Source organism: Nerophis lumbriciformis, linkage group LG32 (assembly GCF_033978685.3).
Source record: "Nerophis lumbriciformis linkage group LG32, RoL_Nlum_v2.1, whole genome shotgun sequence".
Classification (NCBI taxonomy): Eukaryota; Metazoa; Chordata; class Actinopteri; order Syngnathiformes; family Syngnathidae; genus Nerophis; species Nerophis lumbriciformis.
In genome coordinates this window covers 5,779,722-5,798,346 of record NC_084579.2, presented here as the reverse complement: position 1 = coordinate 5,798,346, position 18,625 = coordinate 5,779,722, and the positions used below count along the sequence as shown (strand labels likewise).

Genomic DNA, 18,625 nt, shown 5'->3' with positions numbered 1-18,625 from the left:
AAATACAACATTTTAAATTTCCACCTACAAAATAGGTAAAATAAAGACAATTCAAAATATTGGAGACAAAAATTTAAAGAAATTAAAAACCGCAAGGCTTTCCCATCAATTAGATTTTTTTCCCAAGTTTGAACTAATAATTTAAAACTATTATTCAAAGGAGGAAAATAGGTGTCACTTAAAAAAACAAAAAACTTTTGTGTATGACAAAAATGTTCCCAGCAAGAAAATAACAATAATCTTATAACAACAATAATAACAATCTTGTCGATTGTATTGTACCATATGTCCCGGCAAGAAATCTGCGTTCAAAGATCTCCGGCTTATTAGTGATTCCCAGAGCCCCAAAAAAGTCTGCGGGCTATAGAGCGTTTTCTATTGGGGCTCCAGTACTATGGAATACCCTCCCGGTAACAATTAGAGATGCTACCTCAGTAGAAGCATTTAAGTCCCATCTTAAAACTCATTTGTATACTCTAGCCTTTAAATAGACCCCCCTTTTAGACCAGTTGATCTGCCGTTTCTTTTCTTTTCTCCTCTGCTCCCCTCTTCCTTGTGGGGGGGGGGGGGGGGGGGGGGCACAGGTCCGGTGGCCATGGATGAAGTGCTGGCTGTCCAGAGTCGGGACCCGGGGTGGACCGCTCGCCTGTGCATCGACTGGGAACATCTCTGCGCTGCTGTCCCGTCTCCGCTCGGGATGGTGTCCTGCTGGCCCCACTATGGACTGGACTCTTACTATTATGTTGGATCCACTATGGACTGGACTCTCACAATATTATGTCAGACCCACTCGACATCCATTGCATTCGGTCTCCTCTAGAGGGGGTGGGGGGGTTTACCCACATATGCGGTCCTCTCCAAGGTTTCTCATAGTCATTCACATCGACGTCCCACTGGGGTGAGTTTTTCCTTGCCCTTATGTGGGCTTTGTACCGAGGATGTCGTTGTGGCTTGTGCAGCCCTTTGAGACACTTGTGATTTAGGGCTATATAAATAAACATTGATTGGTTGATTGATTGATAACCTTTTCTAATTTGCTGTCCTTTACAAATATGCCAAATTTGATATATTCTTGGCTCCTCCCAAAATAAATATTCAGTACTGTGTCACATTAAAAATATGAATCATTCACATTTGCTATATTCAATTACCAAAGGAACAGTTGTCAATAGACTCAGAAAATTGTAATAATATTCCATTAATATTTTGAAATTGTATTTCTTTAACTTTAGGGGAAAAAATAGTAATGAAATATAACTTGTCCTTATTTTCCCTATTTCTACTTAAGTAAACTTTTTTAGAATATTTACATGTGAATTGTTTCAAAAAAGGACATGTGTAAATTTGTTCGACGTTTAAAAAGAGCGACGGTCTCCTGGCTGACTACGTCATCACCGCGTGACCTCCGGCATTCTGCAGCGAAACAAGATTGCTTTATGTGCAAATATAGATCTTTTTAATAAACATATTTCATTTCATTTTTTTTATTTATTTATCTCTTTCATTGATGTGCATCTTTGATCGATAGACAATTATACCTCAATTATTCAATTATACATTTACACACCAATGCCTGAATAATATTTGAAAGTATATTACTGTTCCATAATGGTATTGTAAAAAGGTTATAAAACCACCAAATATTTGTTTTTTGGCGTCATCAGTAAGCGCCGAGATTTTTTTGCATGACGTCACTTCCTAGCGACTGTCGCGGGAAGAAGAAGAAGAAGAAACAAGATGGCTGCAAGGTTACTCCTCCGCTCAGGCTTCAGGGCCGCCGTGAGCCGCCGGGCCGCTGCAGTGCCGTCAATGTGCCGCAACATGGCGGCTGGAGGTGAGCCCCGAACCACGGAACCGAAACGAAAGAGCTCTAATTAAAATACAAGCAGGTTTGTCCGCCACAAGGACGCAGCAGCTCAGTGAAAAAAAAGAATCAACCTCTTTAGAAGTCATGGATGTTGTTGGTTAGGAACGTCAACAAATGTTTTGTTTGCCGATTATTCACACAAAGTAGGGCTGGGCGATATGGCCTTTTTTGAATATCTCGATATTTTTAGGCCATATCACGATACACCATATACAGGTAAAAGCCAGTAAATTTGAATATTTTGAAAAACTTGATTTATTTCAGTAATTGCATTCAAAGGGTGTAACTTGTACATTATATTTATTCATTGCACACAGACTGATGCATTCAAATGTTTATTTCATTTAATTTTGATGATTTGAAGTGGCAACAAATGAAAATCCAAAATTCCATGTGTCACAAAATTAGAATATTACTTAAGGCTAATACAAAAAAGGGATTTTTTGCGGCGTGGCATGGAGTCGATGAGTTTCTGGCACTGCTCAGGTGTTATGAGAGCCCAGTTTGCTCTGATAGTGGCCTTCAACTCTTCTGCGTTTTTGGGTCTGGCATTCTGCATCTTCCTTTTCACAATACCCCACAGATTTTCTTTGGGGCTAAGGTCAGGGGATTTGGCGGGCCAATTTAGAACAGAAATACCATGGTCCGTAAACCAGGCACGGGTAGATTTTGCGCTGTGTGCAGGCGCCAAGTCCTGTTGGAACTTGAAATCTCCATCTCCATAGAGCAGGTCAGCAGCAGGAAGCATGAAGTGCTCTAAAACTTGCTGGTAGACGGCTGCGTTGACCCTGGATCTCAGGAAACAGAGTGGACCGACACCAGCAGATGACATGGCACCCCAAACCATCACCCAACCATGCAAATTTTGCATTTCCTTTGGAAATCGAGGTCCCAGAGTCTGGAGGAAGACAGGAGAGGCACAGGATCCACGTTGCCTGAAGTCTAGTGTAAAGTTTCCACCATCAGTGATGGTTTGGGGTGCCATGTCATCTGCTGGTGTCGGTCCACTCTGTTTCCTGAGATCCAGGGTCAACGCAGCCGTCTACCAGCAAGTTTTAGAGCACTTCATGCTTCCTGCTGCTGACCTGCTCTATGGAGATGGAGATTTCAAGTTCCAACAGGACTTGGCGCCTGCACACAGCGCAAAATCTACCCGTGCCTGGTTTACAGACCATGGTATTTCTGTTCTAAATTGGCCCCCCAACTCCCCTGACCTTAGCCCCATAGAAAATCTGTGGGGTATTGTGAAAAGGAAGATGCAGAATGCCAGACCCAAAAACGCAGAAGAGTTGAAGGCCACTATCAGAGCAACCTGGGCTCTCATAACACCTGAGCAGTGCCAGAAACTCATCGACTCCATGCCACGCCGCATTAACGCAGTAATTGAGGCAAAAGGAGCTCCAACCAAGTATTGAGTATTGCACATGCTCATATTTTTCATTTTCATACTTTTCAGTTGGCCAACATTTCTAAAAATCCCTTTTTTGTATTAGCCTTAAGTAATATTCTAATTTTGTGACACACGGAATTTTGGATTTTCATTTGTTGTTGCCACTTCAAATCATCAAAATTAAATGAAATAAACATTTGAATGCATCAGTCTGTGTGCAATGAATAAATATAATGTACAAGTTACACCTTTTGAATGCAATTACTGAAATAAATCAAGTTTTTCAAAATATTCTAATTTACTGGCTTTTACCTGTATATCTGGATATTTTGCCTGAGCCTTGAATGAACACAAGCAGAAAAGAGAGACAGCAGATCAACTGGTCTAAAAGTGGGGTCTATTTAAAGGCTAGAGCAGACCTGGGCAAATTAAGGCCCCGGGGCCACATTCGGCCCGTTAACTGTTTGAATCTGGCCCGCCGGACATTCCCAAATAATTTTTTTAGATCTTTAAGGTGAAAACTGGAGCTGCCATTATGATGTTTTCAAATGACAGTAAGTCTTGAACTATACAAAGTATTTCAATGGTTGGAATCTGCGCTTTTGCATGATATACTAGTTACTATTAGGGCTGGGCGATATGACCTTTTTTTAATATTGCGATATTTTAAGGCCATATCGCGATACACGATATATATGTGGATATTTTGCCTTAGCCTTGAATGAACACTTGATGCATATAATCACAGCAGTATGATGATTCTATGTGTCTACATTAAAACATTCTTCTCCATACTGCATTAATATATGCTACTTTTAAACTTTCATGCAGAGAGGGAAATCACAAGTAAAAGTGTATTTATTAAACAGTTATTAAGCAGTGGCACAAACATTCATGTCATTTCCAAAACAGAAAGTGCAAGATTGTCAGAGACATTTTACAACAAGCTATTAGTGCACTTTTGTGCATGTATTCCGATATTGTCCAACTCTTAATTACAGATACCGATATAAACCGATACCGATATATACAGTCGTGGAATTAACACATTATTATACCTAATTTGGACAACCAGGTATGGTGAAGATAAGGTCCTTTTAAAAAAAAAATTATTGCACGGGGGGGGGGGGGGGGGGGGGGCGTTGCGTGTGGTACACAGAACATCAATTTCCACACTTCTATTAGCCCCGGACATCTTATATGTAATATAAATGTGTAGGGGGGATGTATGGTGTGTGGTCATTAAATATGTATTCTGATATATGTTCTTCACAGAAAATGAGCCAAAGTCAGTGAGTGTCAGTTTGAAAAATTAATTAATTCAATATTTTTATTTTAATAAAAAATGAAAACGGGTCCCACAGACCCGAACACCACACAAGGGTTAAAACGGTCGGCCGACTGTGGTGCTCTAAGATGGTCGGGGAGAGCGTTCCAGAGTTCGGGTGCGGTCGAGCCCATTGATTGTAAGTTTGTCCTGATGGGTTTGAGGAGATTAGTGTTTGAGGAGCGGAGGTTGAGGGGAAACTACCGTATTTTCCGCACTATTAGCCGCACCTAAATTCCACAAATTTACTCAAAAGCTGACAGTGCGGCTTATAACCCGGTGCGCTTTATATATGGATTAATATTAAGATTCATTTTCATAAAGTTTAGGTCTCGCAACTACGGTAAACAGCCGCCATCTTTTTTCCCCGTAGAAGAGGAAGCGCTTCTTCTTCTACGCAAGCAACCGCCAAGGTAAGCACCCGCCCCCATAGAAGAGGAAGCGCTTCTTCTTCTACTGTAAGCAACCACCCGCCCCCGTAGAAGAAGAAGAAGCGCGCGGATATTACGTTTCATTTCCTTTGTGTGTTTACATCTGTAAAGACCACAAAATGGCTCCTACTAAGCGACAGGTTTCCGGTTCATGAAAAGACGCAATCTCTCCATCCGCACACGGACTACTATTTCACAGCAACTGCCTAAAGACTTTCAAGAAAAGCTGGCTACTTTCCGTGCATATTGTAAAAACAAGATAGCTGAAAAAAAGATCCGGCCAGAGAACATTATCAACATGGACGAGGTTCCACTGACTTTTGATATTCCTGTGAACCGCACTGTGGATACAACGGGAGCACGTACGGTGAATATTCGCACCACAGGGAATGAGAAGTCATCCTTCACTGTGGTTCTAGCTTGCCATGCTAATGGCCAGAAACTTCCACCCATGGTGATATTCAAAAGGAAGACCTTGCCAAAAGAGACCTTTCCAGCCGGCGTCATCATAAAAGCTAACTCGAAGGGATGGATGGATGAAGAAAAGATGAGCGAGTGGTTAAGGGAAGTTTACGCGAAGAGGCCGGGTGGCTTTTTTCACGCAGCTCCGTCCATGTTGATATACGACTCCATGCGCGCCCACATCACGCTGGTTTTTAATATATTATTAAAGTTTGACTGACCTATCTGACTGTTTTTTTGACATTCCCTTTAGCGCAGTTAGATGCGGCTTATAACACGGGGCGGCTTATAGGTGGACAAAGTTTTGAAATATGCCGTTCATTGAAGGCGCGGCTTATAACCCAGGGCGCCTTATGGTGCGGAAAATACGGTAGGTCTTTGAGGTAGGAGGGGGTGTTGCCGTAGATGCATAGGTGTGTTAGCAGGTTCATCTTGAGTTGGATCCGGGATGCAATAGGGAGCCAGTGGAGTGATTTGAGTATGGGTGTGATGTCATCACACTTGCGCACTCTCATCAGGATCCTCGCTGCGCTGTTTTGGATGTACTGGGGCTTTTTGATGCTCTTTTTGGGGACCCTGACGAGAAGTGCGTTGCAGTAATCAAGTTGATAGTGTATCAACATTGTTTTTAAATATTGAGGCAATACGTTAATGACACACATCCTACTCGTGTTTGCGATTATTAAAGAAAGTTTGTTAGCTTCAGTGAGATTGATGTAAGCTTTGCTAGCAGCAGCTCTAAGAAATGTTTTCTTTTTTTTTTGTTTGATTAGAAATGTTTGTTTCTTCTCAGGAATTCCTACTGATGAGGAACAAGCCACCGGCTTGGAGAAGGTCATCATGAAGGCCATGAAGGAGGGCGCTGTAAGACCAGTCTTCATCCTGGGTCACACTTTGACATACATTGGTCACATTTACAGTCCACTGACGCATTTACTGAGTTTAGAAACAATAACATAAGGACAAAAAGACATTGTGATGATGAAAAATATCATGGGAGACGGCGTGGCGCGGTTGGGAGAGTGGCTATGCCAGAAACCTGAGGGTTCCTGGTTCGATCCCCACCTTCTACCATCATCGTCACGTCCGTTGTGTCCTTGAGCAAGACACTTCATCCTTGCTCCTGATGAGTCGTGGTTAGGGCCTTGCATGGCAGCTCCCGCCATCAGTGTGTGAATGTGTGTGTGTGAATGGGTGAATGTGGAAACAGTGTCAAAGCGCTTTGAGTACCTTGAAGGCAAAAAAACGCTATACAAGTATAGCCCATTTACCATGTAACTAGATGAGGCAATTCCTGAAGGAAGTTGAAATGAAATCCTGGAATTTTTTTTAGAATTGTTGAAGTAGAGCACACAATTCCCAAACAGGCTGAATATTTGGAAGTTGAAACCGTTTGAATCAGATGAAAAATGTGAGAGTTGTGGAACTTTGAAGAATGTCCCATTGATTTCAATGGGAATTTCTCAAAAATGTGGGAGTTTCGGGAAAAGCGGGAATTTTTTTTGAAAATGGTAAAAAAAAGACCTTGAATGGTCTGAATGAGTTGAAATGGTTGGTGTTGGAATTTTTTTTTAATCGGTCGAGAAATGTTGAAATAGTAACATGTTGAATTGAGAAATGGTATTACGGAATTTGGGGGAAATGGGGAATTTTTCCAGTTCAAAACACAACTTTGTTTTTTGTCCTGATTAAGAGGAATGTTTTGACGGTGGAATGGTTGAAATGCGTTCAAAAATGTCCCATTGAATTCAATGGGAATTTCCCAAAAATTTGGGAATTTCGGCAAAAGCGGGAATTTTTTTGAAAATGGTAAAAACAAACTTGAATGGTCTGAATGAGTTGAAATGGTTGGTGTTGGAATTTTTTTAAATCGGTCGAGAAATGTTGAAATGGTAACATGTTGAATTGAGAAATGATATTACGGAAAATGGGGAATTTTTCCAGTTCAAAAAACAACTTTGTTTTTTGTCCTGATTAAGAGGAATGTTTTGACGGTGGAACGGTTGAAATGCGTTGAAAAATGTCCCATTGATTTCAATGGGAATTTCCCAAAAATTTGGGAATTTCGGCAAAAGCGGGAATTTTTTTGAAAATGGTAAAAAAAAACTTGAATGGTCTGAATGAGTTGAAATGATTGGTGTTGGAATTTTTTTAAATCGGTCGAGAAATGTTGAAATAGTAACATGTTGAATTGAGAAATGGTATTACGGAATTTGGGGAAAATCAGGAATTTTTCCAGTCCAAAAAACAACTTTGTTTTTTGTCCTGATTAAGAGGAATGTTTTGACGGTGGAACGGTTGAAATGCGTTGAAAAATGTCCCATTGATTTCAATGTGAATTTCCCAAACATTTGGGAATTTCGGCAAAAGCGGGAATTTTTTTGAAAATGGTAAAAAAAAAACTTGAATGGTCTGAATGAGTTGAAATGGTTGGTGTTGGAATTTTTTTTTAATCGGTCCAGAAATATTGAAATAGTAACATGTTGAATTGAGAAATGGTATTACGGAAAATGGGGAATTTTTCCAGTCCAAAATGCAACTTTGTTTTTTGTCCTGATTAAGAGGAATGTTTTGACGGTGGAACGGTTGAAATGCGTTGAAAAATGTCCCATTGATTTCAATGGGAATTTCCCCAAAATTTGGGAATTTCGGCAAAAGCGGGAATTTTTTTGAAAATGGTAAAAAAAAACTTGAATGGTCTGAATGAGTTGAAATGGTTGGTGTTGGAATTTTTTTTAAATCGGTCGAGAAATGTTGAAATAGTAACATGTTGAATTGAGAAATGATATTACGGAAAATGGGGAATTTTTCCAGTCCCGATTAAGAGGAATGTTTTGACGGTGGAACGGTTGAAATGCGTTGAAAAATGTCCCATTGATTTCAATGGGAATTTCCCAAACATTTGGGATTTTCGGCAAAAGCGGGAATTTTTTTGAAAATGGTAAAAACATGAGTTGAAATGGTTGGTGTTGGAATTTTTTTAAATCGGTCCAGAAATGTTGAAATAGTAACATGTTGAATTGAGAAATGATATTACGGAATTTCGGGAAAATCTGGAATTTTTCCAGTTCAAAAAACTACTTTGTTTTTTGTCCTGATTAAGAGGAATGTTTTGACGGTGGAACGGTTGAAATGCGTTGAAAAATGTGGAAGGAGTCGTCGCCAGAAAATTGGGTGGAAAGAGGGCTTTGCGGAAAACCAGGAATTATGGAAAATCCTGGAATTTTTTTGGAACTTGGAAAAAAGGGTAGTGTAACATTTCCATGATGGTGGAATGTGTTTAAGGTGGAATGGTTTGAATCGGTTGAAAAATGTGGAAATGGGGGAAGTTTGAAAAATGGCCAATTCATTTTGAATGGGGAAAAATTTCCCGGAAAACCTGGAATTCTGGGAATTTTTGGAATTTGTCAAGGGAAAGCCCGCGAATGCTTTGAATTGGGTGAAAAATGTGGAAGGTAGAGTGCGCCAAAATCTGCAGAAGTTGAATAAATAGATTAATTTTGGTGTAGAAAACCATATGAGTGAATGTTTTGGAGCATTCACACAATCATAGTAGTATCGACTGTATCTTGTACTTGGTATCATTACAGTGGATGTTTGTGTAGATCCTCCCATGGCATTTGTTTACATTCAGGAGCGCTCACCTGCTGTTAGCGGTTAGCTATTGTATCTTCCTACGGTGTGTAGTGAAGCATGTTTAGCTATTCCTCGTCCTGCAGTGATAATGATACTTGTAAGAAACTTACTTTATGTGTCGCCACGGAGACGAGGCTCTGTACCGAGGATGTCGTTGTGGCTTGTGCAGCCCTTTGAGACACTTGTAATTTAGGGCTATATAAATAAACATTGATTGATTGATTGATTGATTAGTGATTTAGAAGTAGCTAAAACACAGTGGATGGGCGTTAGCCGCTAGCGAGCTATGTTTAAAAGCACTGTTTGCTGTGTTTATAGCTTCACCTTTATTGTTAGTTTTTAGCCCAAAATATGTAAATTTTCCCTCTTTTGTCTCCACACTGTTTCCGTTGCGTGTTGACGTACGTGTGCCTGGGCTCATACTACACGGCGTACTATCATGTCCAGGAAAATAAAAAAGTACCGGTATTTTACCAAAGCAGTATAGTACATTTTTTAATTCATTAGCACAGTGGTACTTTATTAGTAGCGGTTTACCGTACACCACCATGTTGTAATCTACTTCCTGTTTACATAGTTTTCCTCAGAAAGCAGCGTTGTTATTGAGGAGCATGCTGTTGTGTTGTGTTGCAGGACTCTCACGGCACCATGAGGTCCAAGGAATACGCCGGATCCAAAGTGGATCCTCACTTGGTTCCCTCCGTCTCCAACAAGAGGATCGTGGGATGTGTGTGTAAGTGATTGTCGGACACACTTGCATAATAAAGTGCAAACACTTACATGATAAAGTGCAAACACTTACATGATAAAGTGCAAACACTTACTTAATAAAGTGCAAACACTTACTTAATAAAGTGCAAACACTTACATAATAAAGTGCAAACACTTACATGATAAAGTGCAAACACTTACATGATAAAGTGCAAACACTTACATAATAAAGTACAAACACTTACATAATAAAGTGCAAACACTTACATGATAAAGTGCAAACACTTACATGATAAAGTGTAAACACTTACATAATTGAGTGCAAACACTTACATAATAAAGTGCAAACACTTACATAACAAAGTGCAAACACATAATAAAGTGCAAACACTTACATAATAAAGTGCAAACACTTACATGATAAAGTGCAAACACTTACATGATAAAGTGCAAACACTTACATAATAAAGTGCCAACACTTACATAACAAAGTGCAAACATTTGCATAACAAAGTGCAAACACTTGCATAACAAAGTGCAAAAACTTACATAAAGTGTAAACACTTACATGATAAAGTGCAAACACTTACATGAGAAAGTGCAAACACTTGCATGATAAAGTGCAAACACTTGCATGATAAAGTGCAAACACTTACATAACAAAGTGCAAACACTTACATAACAAAGTGCAAACACTTACATGATAAAGTGCAAACACTTACATAACAAAGCGCAAACACATAACAAAGTGCAAACACTTGCATGATAAAGTGCAAACACTTACATAACAAAGTGCAAACACTTACATAACAAAGTGCAAACACTTACATAATAAAGTGCAAACACTTACATAACAAAGTGCACACACTTACATAAAGTGCAAACACTTGCATGATAAAGTGCAAACACATGATTAAGTGCAAACACTTACATGATTAAGTGCAAACACTTACATGATAAAGTGCAAACACTTACATGATAAAGTGCAAACACTTACACGATAAAGTGCAAACACTTACATAATAAAGTGCAAACACTTACATAACAAAGTGCAAACACTTACATAAAGTGCAAACACATAACAAAGTGCAAAAACTGACATGATAAAGTGCAAACACTTACATGACAAAGTGCAAACACATGATAAAGTGCAAACACTTACATGATAAAGTGCAGCGTTAACTAGCTGGTATGTGCAGGCGAGGAAGACAACACGGCGGTGGTGTGGTTCTGGCTCCACGAGGGCGAGACCCAGCGCTGTCCGTCCTGCGGTACTCACTACAAACTGGTCCCACACGAGCTCCCCCACTAGACCCTCCGTCTCAATGAAGTCTCTGGTCTCTGGGAACATCCTGTTTGCGCCGGTCCACTTCCTGCTCTGCACGTAACACATTCTGGTCTGAGTTGGACTTGTTCTGTTTCAATACTTGATCAACCTGATGACCTCATCTTCTTCGTCTACAATACAATGTGTGTGCTTCTAAAAGTTGTGTAAAGAATTGAAACTTTGCTTTAATGAAATAAAATAAGGGAAATCAAGTTTGGAGTTAGACGTTTTTAAGGCGAACTTTGTTGCAGACTCGAATGGAGTACAAAACCCAAAAGCAGTGAAGTTGTCACGTTGTGTAAATGGTAAATAAAAAGAGAATACAACAAATCCTTTTCAACTTATATTCAATTGAATAGACTGCAAAGACAAGATATTTCATGTTCACACTGAGAAACTTCATTTTCAGCTCTGGACTACAGGCGGGCCAGTCTAGTACCCGCACTCTTATACTATGAAGCCACGCTGTTGTAACACGTGGCTTGGCATCGTCTTGCTGAAATAAGCAGGGGCGTCCATGATAACGTTGCTTGGATGGCAACATATGTTGCTCCAAAACCTGTAATGTACCTTTCAGCATTAATGGCGCCTTCACAAATGTGTAAGTTACCCATGCCTTGGGCACTAATACACCCCCATACCATCACACATGCTGCCTTTTACACTGTGGTTCTTTTCCTTTTTGGTCCAGAGGACACGACGTCCACATTTTCCAAAAACAATTTGAAATGTGGACTCGTCAGACCACAGAACACTTTTCCACTTTACATCAGTCCATCTTAGATGAGCTCGGACCCAGCGAAGCCGGCGGCGTTTCTGGGTGTTGTTGATAAATGGCTTTGGCTTTGCATAGTAGAGCTTTAACTTGCACTTACAGATGTAGCGACCAACTGTAGTGACTGACAGTGGTTTTCTGACGTGTTCCTTAGCCCATGTGGTGATATCCTTTACACACTTTTTGATGCAGTACCGCCTGAGGGATGGAAGGTCCATAATATCATGGCTTACGTGCAGTGATTTCTCCAGATTCTCTGAACCTTTTGATGATATTACAGAGCGTAGATGGTGAAATCCCTAAATTCCTTGCAATAGCTGGTTGAGAAATGTTGTTTTTAAACAATATGCTCAGGCATTTGTTGACAAAGTGGTGACCCCTCGCCCCGTCCTTGTTTGTGAACGACTGAGCATTTCACGGAAGCTGCTTTTATACCCAATCATGGCACCCACCTGTTCCCAATTAGCCTGTTCACCTGTGGGATGTTCCATATAAGTGTTTGATGAGCATTCCTCAACTTTCTCGGTCTTTTTTGCCACTTGTGCCAGCTTTTTAAAAAACATGTCGCAGGCATCAAATTCCAAATGAGCTAATATTGAATATATGTGAACATGAAATATCTTGTCTTTGCAGTCTATTCAATTGAATATAATTTGAAAAGGATTTGTTGTATTCTCTTTTTATTTACCATTTACACAACGTGACAACTTTTGGGGTTTTTATACATTGGTATACCTCACTCCCTGATGACCTGAGGTTTTAGCTCGGTACATAGCACACTCATCTCTCATGCCGGCCACCCAGATTTGAGTCCTGGCTGAGAGGGGTTTAGGGCGGGCGAGTATGTGAGGTCATTGTTTTCCAACCACTGTGTCGCAGCACACCGGTGTACCGTGATATATTGTTTGGTGTGCTGTGGGAAATTATGCAATTTCATCTAATTGGTCGGAAATTTTTTTTTTGCAAACCGTGTCAAAATGTGTCGTTAAGATCAGCAGACTAACCATGTAATACTCTTCCCTACCAGTGGGTAGCAGCAGGGAGCTCATTGCTGTGTAAGCCTACTTTGAGACAAGAGAATATATCTACCAATTGCGTCAGGTATTTGATGAGAACGACTTTATATTGTCAATATAGGCTATTGACTTTTGTTTTTAACATTTTCTGCTGGTGGTGTCTGTCATGTATCGGTTACTCGGGTCAATACCGGAACCATTGTAAGGGTAACTTAAGGGCGGGGGACACAGGATATGATGACATGCGTAGACATCTTATAAGTAGACGCAGCATTGGCTGCTGTGACGCGAGAAATTGGGCCGCCATCTTGAAGTGGTGATGAGGAGCCGGCGAGCGGCCTAAACTGACAGTTGACAGGTAGAAAACAAAGATGGTGTTCAGCGTTTTCCTGCTCAAATGAGCGGACTGTTGAAAATAGGAATCGGGGGGATTACTTTTCACAAGTAAGATTTAACATTAACGTACTATTGGTTGTATTTTGTGAAAAGAATATTACCACAGAGTTGAGAAGGAGCAAAGATCTTCAGTAGTACTGAAATCATAGCCGCTAGCAGAGGTGGGACCAAGTCATTGTTTTGCAAGTCACAAGTAAGTCTCAAGTCTTTGCCCTCAAGTCCGAGTCAAGTCCCGAGTCAAGACAGGCAAGCCCCTAGTCAAGTCCAAAGTCAAGACTGGAAAGTCTCAAGTCAAGTCCTAAGTCCTGCATTTTGAGTTTTGAGTCCTTTCAAGTCCTTTTAACCACAGACTAATATATTAAATAAATAATGATAAATGATAAATGGGTTGTACTTGTATAGCGCTTTTCTACCTTCAAGGTACTCAAAGCGCTTTGACACTACTTCCACATTTACCCATTCACACACACATTCACACACTGATGGAGGGAGCTGCCATGCAAGGCGCTAACCAGCACCCATCAGGAGCAAGGGTGAAGTGTCTTGCTCAGGACACAACGGACATGACGAGGTTGGTACTAGGTGGGGATTGAACCAGGGACCCTCGGGTCGCGGACGGCCATTCTTCCACTGCGCCACGCGTCCGCCGTATTAACACAGATTGTGTATGCTTTTCAAACGCTGTATTTATTTATTAAAACAAGTGCATTTTAAATTGCAGGAAAGAAAATTGTGCTGACATTGCACTTTATAATAGCACTATTAACCAGTCATTTTAAACATTAACTCATTCCTTTACAGAACAAACACATTGAAAAATAAAGTGCAAATGTACTTATTTGTACAAAAGTGTTAACATTGAAAAAACATGACATATACGTGAACATAACAAAAAAGTTGTACTTTTTATATGTCAGGGCCCTATGCTGCATTGCATTTGCAAAAGACCAAATTAGCCAAGAGTCTGTCAGTCATTTGTGCACGATGGGGGCGTAGTATGATGCCACCATGGCTGAAAACTCGCTCCACTGGAGCACTGGAGGCAGGCACTGCCAAGACTCTCATGGCCACTCGGAACAGTGAAGGAAGAGTCTTCATGTTCAATGCCCAGAACAAAAGGGGGGAGAGAGTTGTTTTGGGTTGGTGCACTACTTGTAAGTGTATCTTGTGTTTTTTATGTTGATTTAATTAAAAAAATATATATATTTCTTGTGCGGCCCGATACCAATCGATCCACGGACCAGTACCGGGCCGCGGCCCGGTGGTTGGGGACCACTGAGGTAAACAACCAACAGTATGTCAGAAAGCTAGCTAAAACGGTACACATATTCATAATATAGTATACATTTTAACTGACCTTTATTTGACTATTTTTGTCTTTTTTTAGGTGGCTAAAATACGCGGTGCTGCTGACCGCCGTCTAACGTTACGTGTGATATATTGACTAACGTAACCCTGCTTAAAAAAAATCACTGAACAAAAAGTATGAATAAGGTAGTGAACTGCAACAGATTCCCGTGTTTGCAATAACGTTATAACGTTAGCAGTGAGTTTACAGCCTCACTGATTTAACTACACAGCAAATAAAAGTCACGTTACTTAGCCAATAAACGTTATCTTACATTCAAAACTTACCGTTCTTTGTGCAACTTCAAATGCCGGACGAAGTTGGAAGTTGTTGCCTCTCCATCAGTCATTTTGGAACCGCATGTGTTGCATACTGCAAACCGTTTTGTGTTGACCACCTCGTAATTTTTATACCCAAACAAAATTATTTTAGGTATCATTTTTTGTTCACTGGCGTGTGGTTTGGACATGTCTTCTTCGTTGGTTGTCCTGCAATTTGATTGGATGAATGCTGTGTGATGAAAACAAAGTAGATCTAATTTGATTGGCTGTTGTACTGAGAGCACACCAGCTGACACACGCAACGCTGATAGACAAGTACACAATGAAAAATACGGAGCGCTCCCGAATAACTTTTTCATCTTTGGGTTTTGGGGAAAGTAGCAAGTCATGTCAATTCAAAAGGCTCAAGTCCAAGTGAAGTCACAAGTCATTGATGTTAAAGTCTAAGTCGAGTTGCAAGTCTTTTTACATTTTGTCAAGTCGAGTCTAAAGTCATCAAATTCATGACTCGAGTCTGACTCGAGTCCAAGTCATGTGACTCGAGTCCACACCTCTGGCCGCTAGCAAACAAGAGTATGACCATAATAGAATTGCTTGTCAATTAAATTAATTACATTTAAAAATGTCATACTTGAATAAAAAAGTTGGAATAAATGATTAAGATAAAGATTTTAAGACCGAATTTGGTTTTATTCTGAATCCAGTGAAACAGATTGGCGGTTTTAGCTGATATAAAGACTTTCAGGTGTTTATATATGTTTAAGTATTTGGCAGACGCTTTTATCCAAAGCGACGTACATAAAAAAAATACATATAAAACAATCACTGTAAACATGATCATTTAAGGGAAGAATGTAATACAAAATATCAATACAAAGTGTCAAGACAGAATAAACTCTCTGCTGCTGCAGCAACAGAGATACAGTCTATCGATATATAGATATCTAATGTATTCATACATTGTTTAGGTAGGATACACGCATGTATATTGTCGGAGGCAGATATTTACATATATCCGTATTTAAGTGTTACTTCTTTATTTTCATAGTCATATTACAAAACAGCTAGTGTTCTTCCAATTGTGGTCTTTTGGTTGTCTGCAAGTACTGTGTGCTAACCTTGACTTTAGGAATGTAAGGAGGACAGATACTCCTTTTCCTTATCTGTTCCTGTGCCCAGCCGAGGAGGACAATGGGCATGTGTTTGGGCTGGAAAGAGAGACAACGAGGGTGGGAGCGAGAGACACTTTATAGAAGAGAAGGTTTCCATATTTTAGATCAGACCAATTTAGCTGTGCGAGTGAGCGATTCTGTGCGGGATTTGGTCTCAAGTTTATTTCCAAAAGGCTTTGGAAATAAAATTACAAAATACCTATTCTGTCTTTGGTGGTTCTTCTACTCAGCTTTACGTGACATAAAAGAGCTTGGGAGTGGCCAGCAACTTGAAATCCCTGGGAGGAACAACTGGTCCAAACGCAACAATATACAGGTAAAAGCCAGTAAATTAGAATATTTTGAAAAACTTGATTTATTTCAGTAATTGCATTCAAAAGGTGTAACTTGTACATTATATTTATTCATTGCACACAGACTGATTTCATTTAATTTTGATGATTTGAAGTGGCAACAAATGAAAATCCAAAATTCCGTGTGTCACAAAATTAGAATATTACTTAAGGCTAATACAAAAAAGGGATTTTTAGAAATGTTGGCCAACTGAAAAGTATGAAAATGAAAAATATGAGCATGTACAATACTCAATACTTGGTTGGAGCTCCTTTTGCCTCAATTACTGCGTTAATGCGGCGTGGCATGGAGTCGATGAGTTTCTGGCACTGCTCAGGTGTTATGAGAGCCCAGGTTGCTCTGATAGTGGCCTTCAACTCTTCTGCGTTTTTGGGTCTGGCATTCTGCATCTTCCTTTTCACAATACCCCACAGATTTTCTATGGGGCTAAGGTCAGGGGAGTTGGCGGGCCAATTTAGAACAGAAATACCATGGTCCGTAAACCAGGCACGGGTAGATTTTGCGCTGTGTGCAGGCGCCAAGTCCTGTTGGAACTTGAAATCTCCATCTCCATAGAGCAGGTCAGCAGCAGGAAGCATGAAGTGCTCTAAAACTTGCTGGTAGACGGCTGCGTTGACCCTGGATCTCAGGAAACAGAGTGGACCGACACCAGCAGATGACATGGCACCCCAAACCATCACTGATGGTGGAAACTTTACACTAGACTTCAGGCAACGTGGATCCTGTGCCTCTCCTGTCTTCCTCCAGACTCTGGGACCTCGATTTCCAAAGGAAATGCAAAATTTGCATGGTTGGGTGATGGTTTGGGGTGCCATGTCATCTGCTGGTGTCGGTCCACTCTGTTTCCTGAGATCCAGGGTCAACGCAGCCGTCTACCAGCAAGTTTTAGAGCACTTCATGCTTCCTGCTGCTGACCTGCTCTATGGAGATGGAGATTTCAAGTTCCAACAGGACTTGGCGCCTGCACACAGCGCAAAATCTACCCGTGCCTGGTTTACGGACCATGGTATTTCTGTTCTAAATTGGCCCGCCAACTCCCCTGACCTTAGCCCCATAGAAAATCTGTGGGGTATTGTGAAAAGGAAGATGCAGAATGCCAGACCCAAAAACGCAGAAGAGTTGAAGGCCACTATCAGAGCAACCTGGGCTCTCATAACACCTGAGCAGTGCCAGAAACTCATCGACTCCATGCCACGCCGCATTAACGCAGTAATTGAGGCAAAAGGAGCTCCAACCAAGTATTGAGTATTGTACATGCTCATATTTTTCATTTTCATACTTTTCAGTTGGCCAACATTTCTAAAAATCCCTTTTTTGTATTAGCCTTAAGTAATATTCTAATTTTGTGACACACGGAATTTTGGATTTTCATTTGTTGCCACTTCAAATCATCAAAATTAAATGAAATAAACATTTGAATGCATCAGTCTGTGTGCAATGAATAAATATAATGTACAAGTTACACCTTTTGAATGCAATTACTGAAATAAATCAAGTTTTTCAAAATATTCTAATTTACTGGCTTTTACCTGTGTATATATAAGAAAATGGGTATTTCTGTCTGTCAGTCCGTCGTACATTTTTTTTTCCTTTTACGGAAGAGAATAAATGATGAAAAAAACACTTAATTGAACGGTTTAAAAGAGGAGAAAACACGAAAAAAATTTAAATACAATTTTGAAACATAGTTTATCTTCAATTTCGACTCTTTAAAATTCAAAATTCAACCGACAAAAAGAAGTGAACTAGCTAATTTGAATCTTTTGGAAAAAATTAAAAAAAGAATTTATGGAACATCATTAGTCATTTTTCCTGATTAAGATACATTTTAGAATTTTGATGACATGTTTTAAATTGGTTAAAATCCAATCTGCACTTTGTTACAATATATAACAAATTGGACCAAGCTATATTTCTAACAAAGACAAATCAGTATTTCTTCTAGATTTTCCAGAACAAAAATTTCAAAAGAAATTCAAAATACTTTGAAATAAGATTTAAATTTGATTCTACAGATTCTTGTTCACGAGTGAGGGAAGAGTGGATCGTGAGATCGACAGGTGGATCGGTGCGGCGTCTTCAGTAATGCGGACGCTGTATCGATCCGTTGTGGTGAAGAAGGAGCTGAGCCG

At 40.1% G+C, this 18,625-nt stretch overlaps 1 protein-coding gene across 1 annotated transcript; it reads left to right on the top strand.

Annotated features, from left to right (window-relative positions):
* Positions 1–1,682: 1,682 nt before the first annotated feature.
* Positions 1,683–11,363, top strand: LOC133574953 (cytochrome c oxidase subunit 5B, mitochondrial-like). Its single transcript, XM_061927338.1, has 4 exons — positions 1,683–1,834; positions 6,271–6,341; positions 9,747–9,846; positions 11,024–11,363. The coding sequence occupies exons 1-4, from the start codon at positions 1,738–1,740 to the stop codon at positions 11,134–11,136; spliced, it is 381 nt and encodes a 126-aa protein (XP_061783322.1). The 5' UTR covers positions 1,683–1,737; the 3' UTR covers positions 11,137–11,363.
* Positions 11,364–18,625: the final 7,262 nt, after the last annotated feature.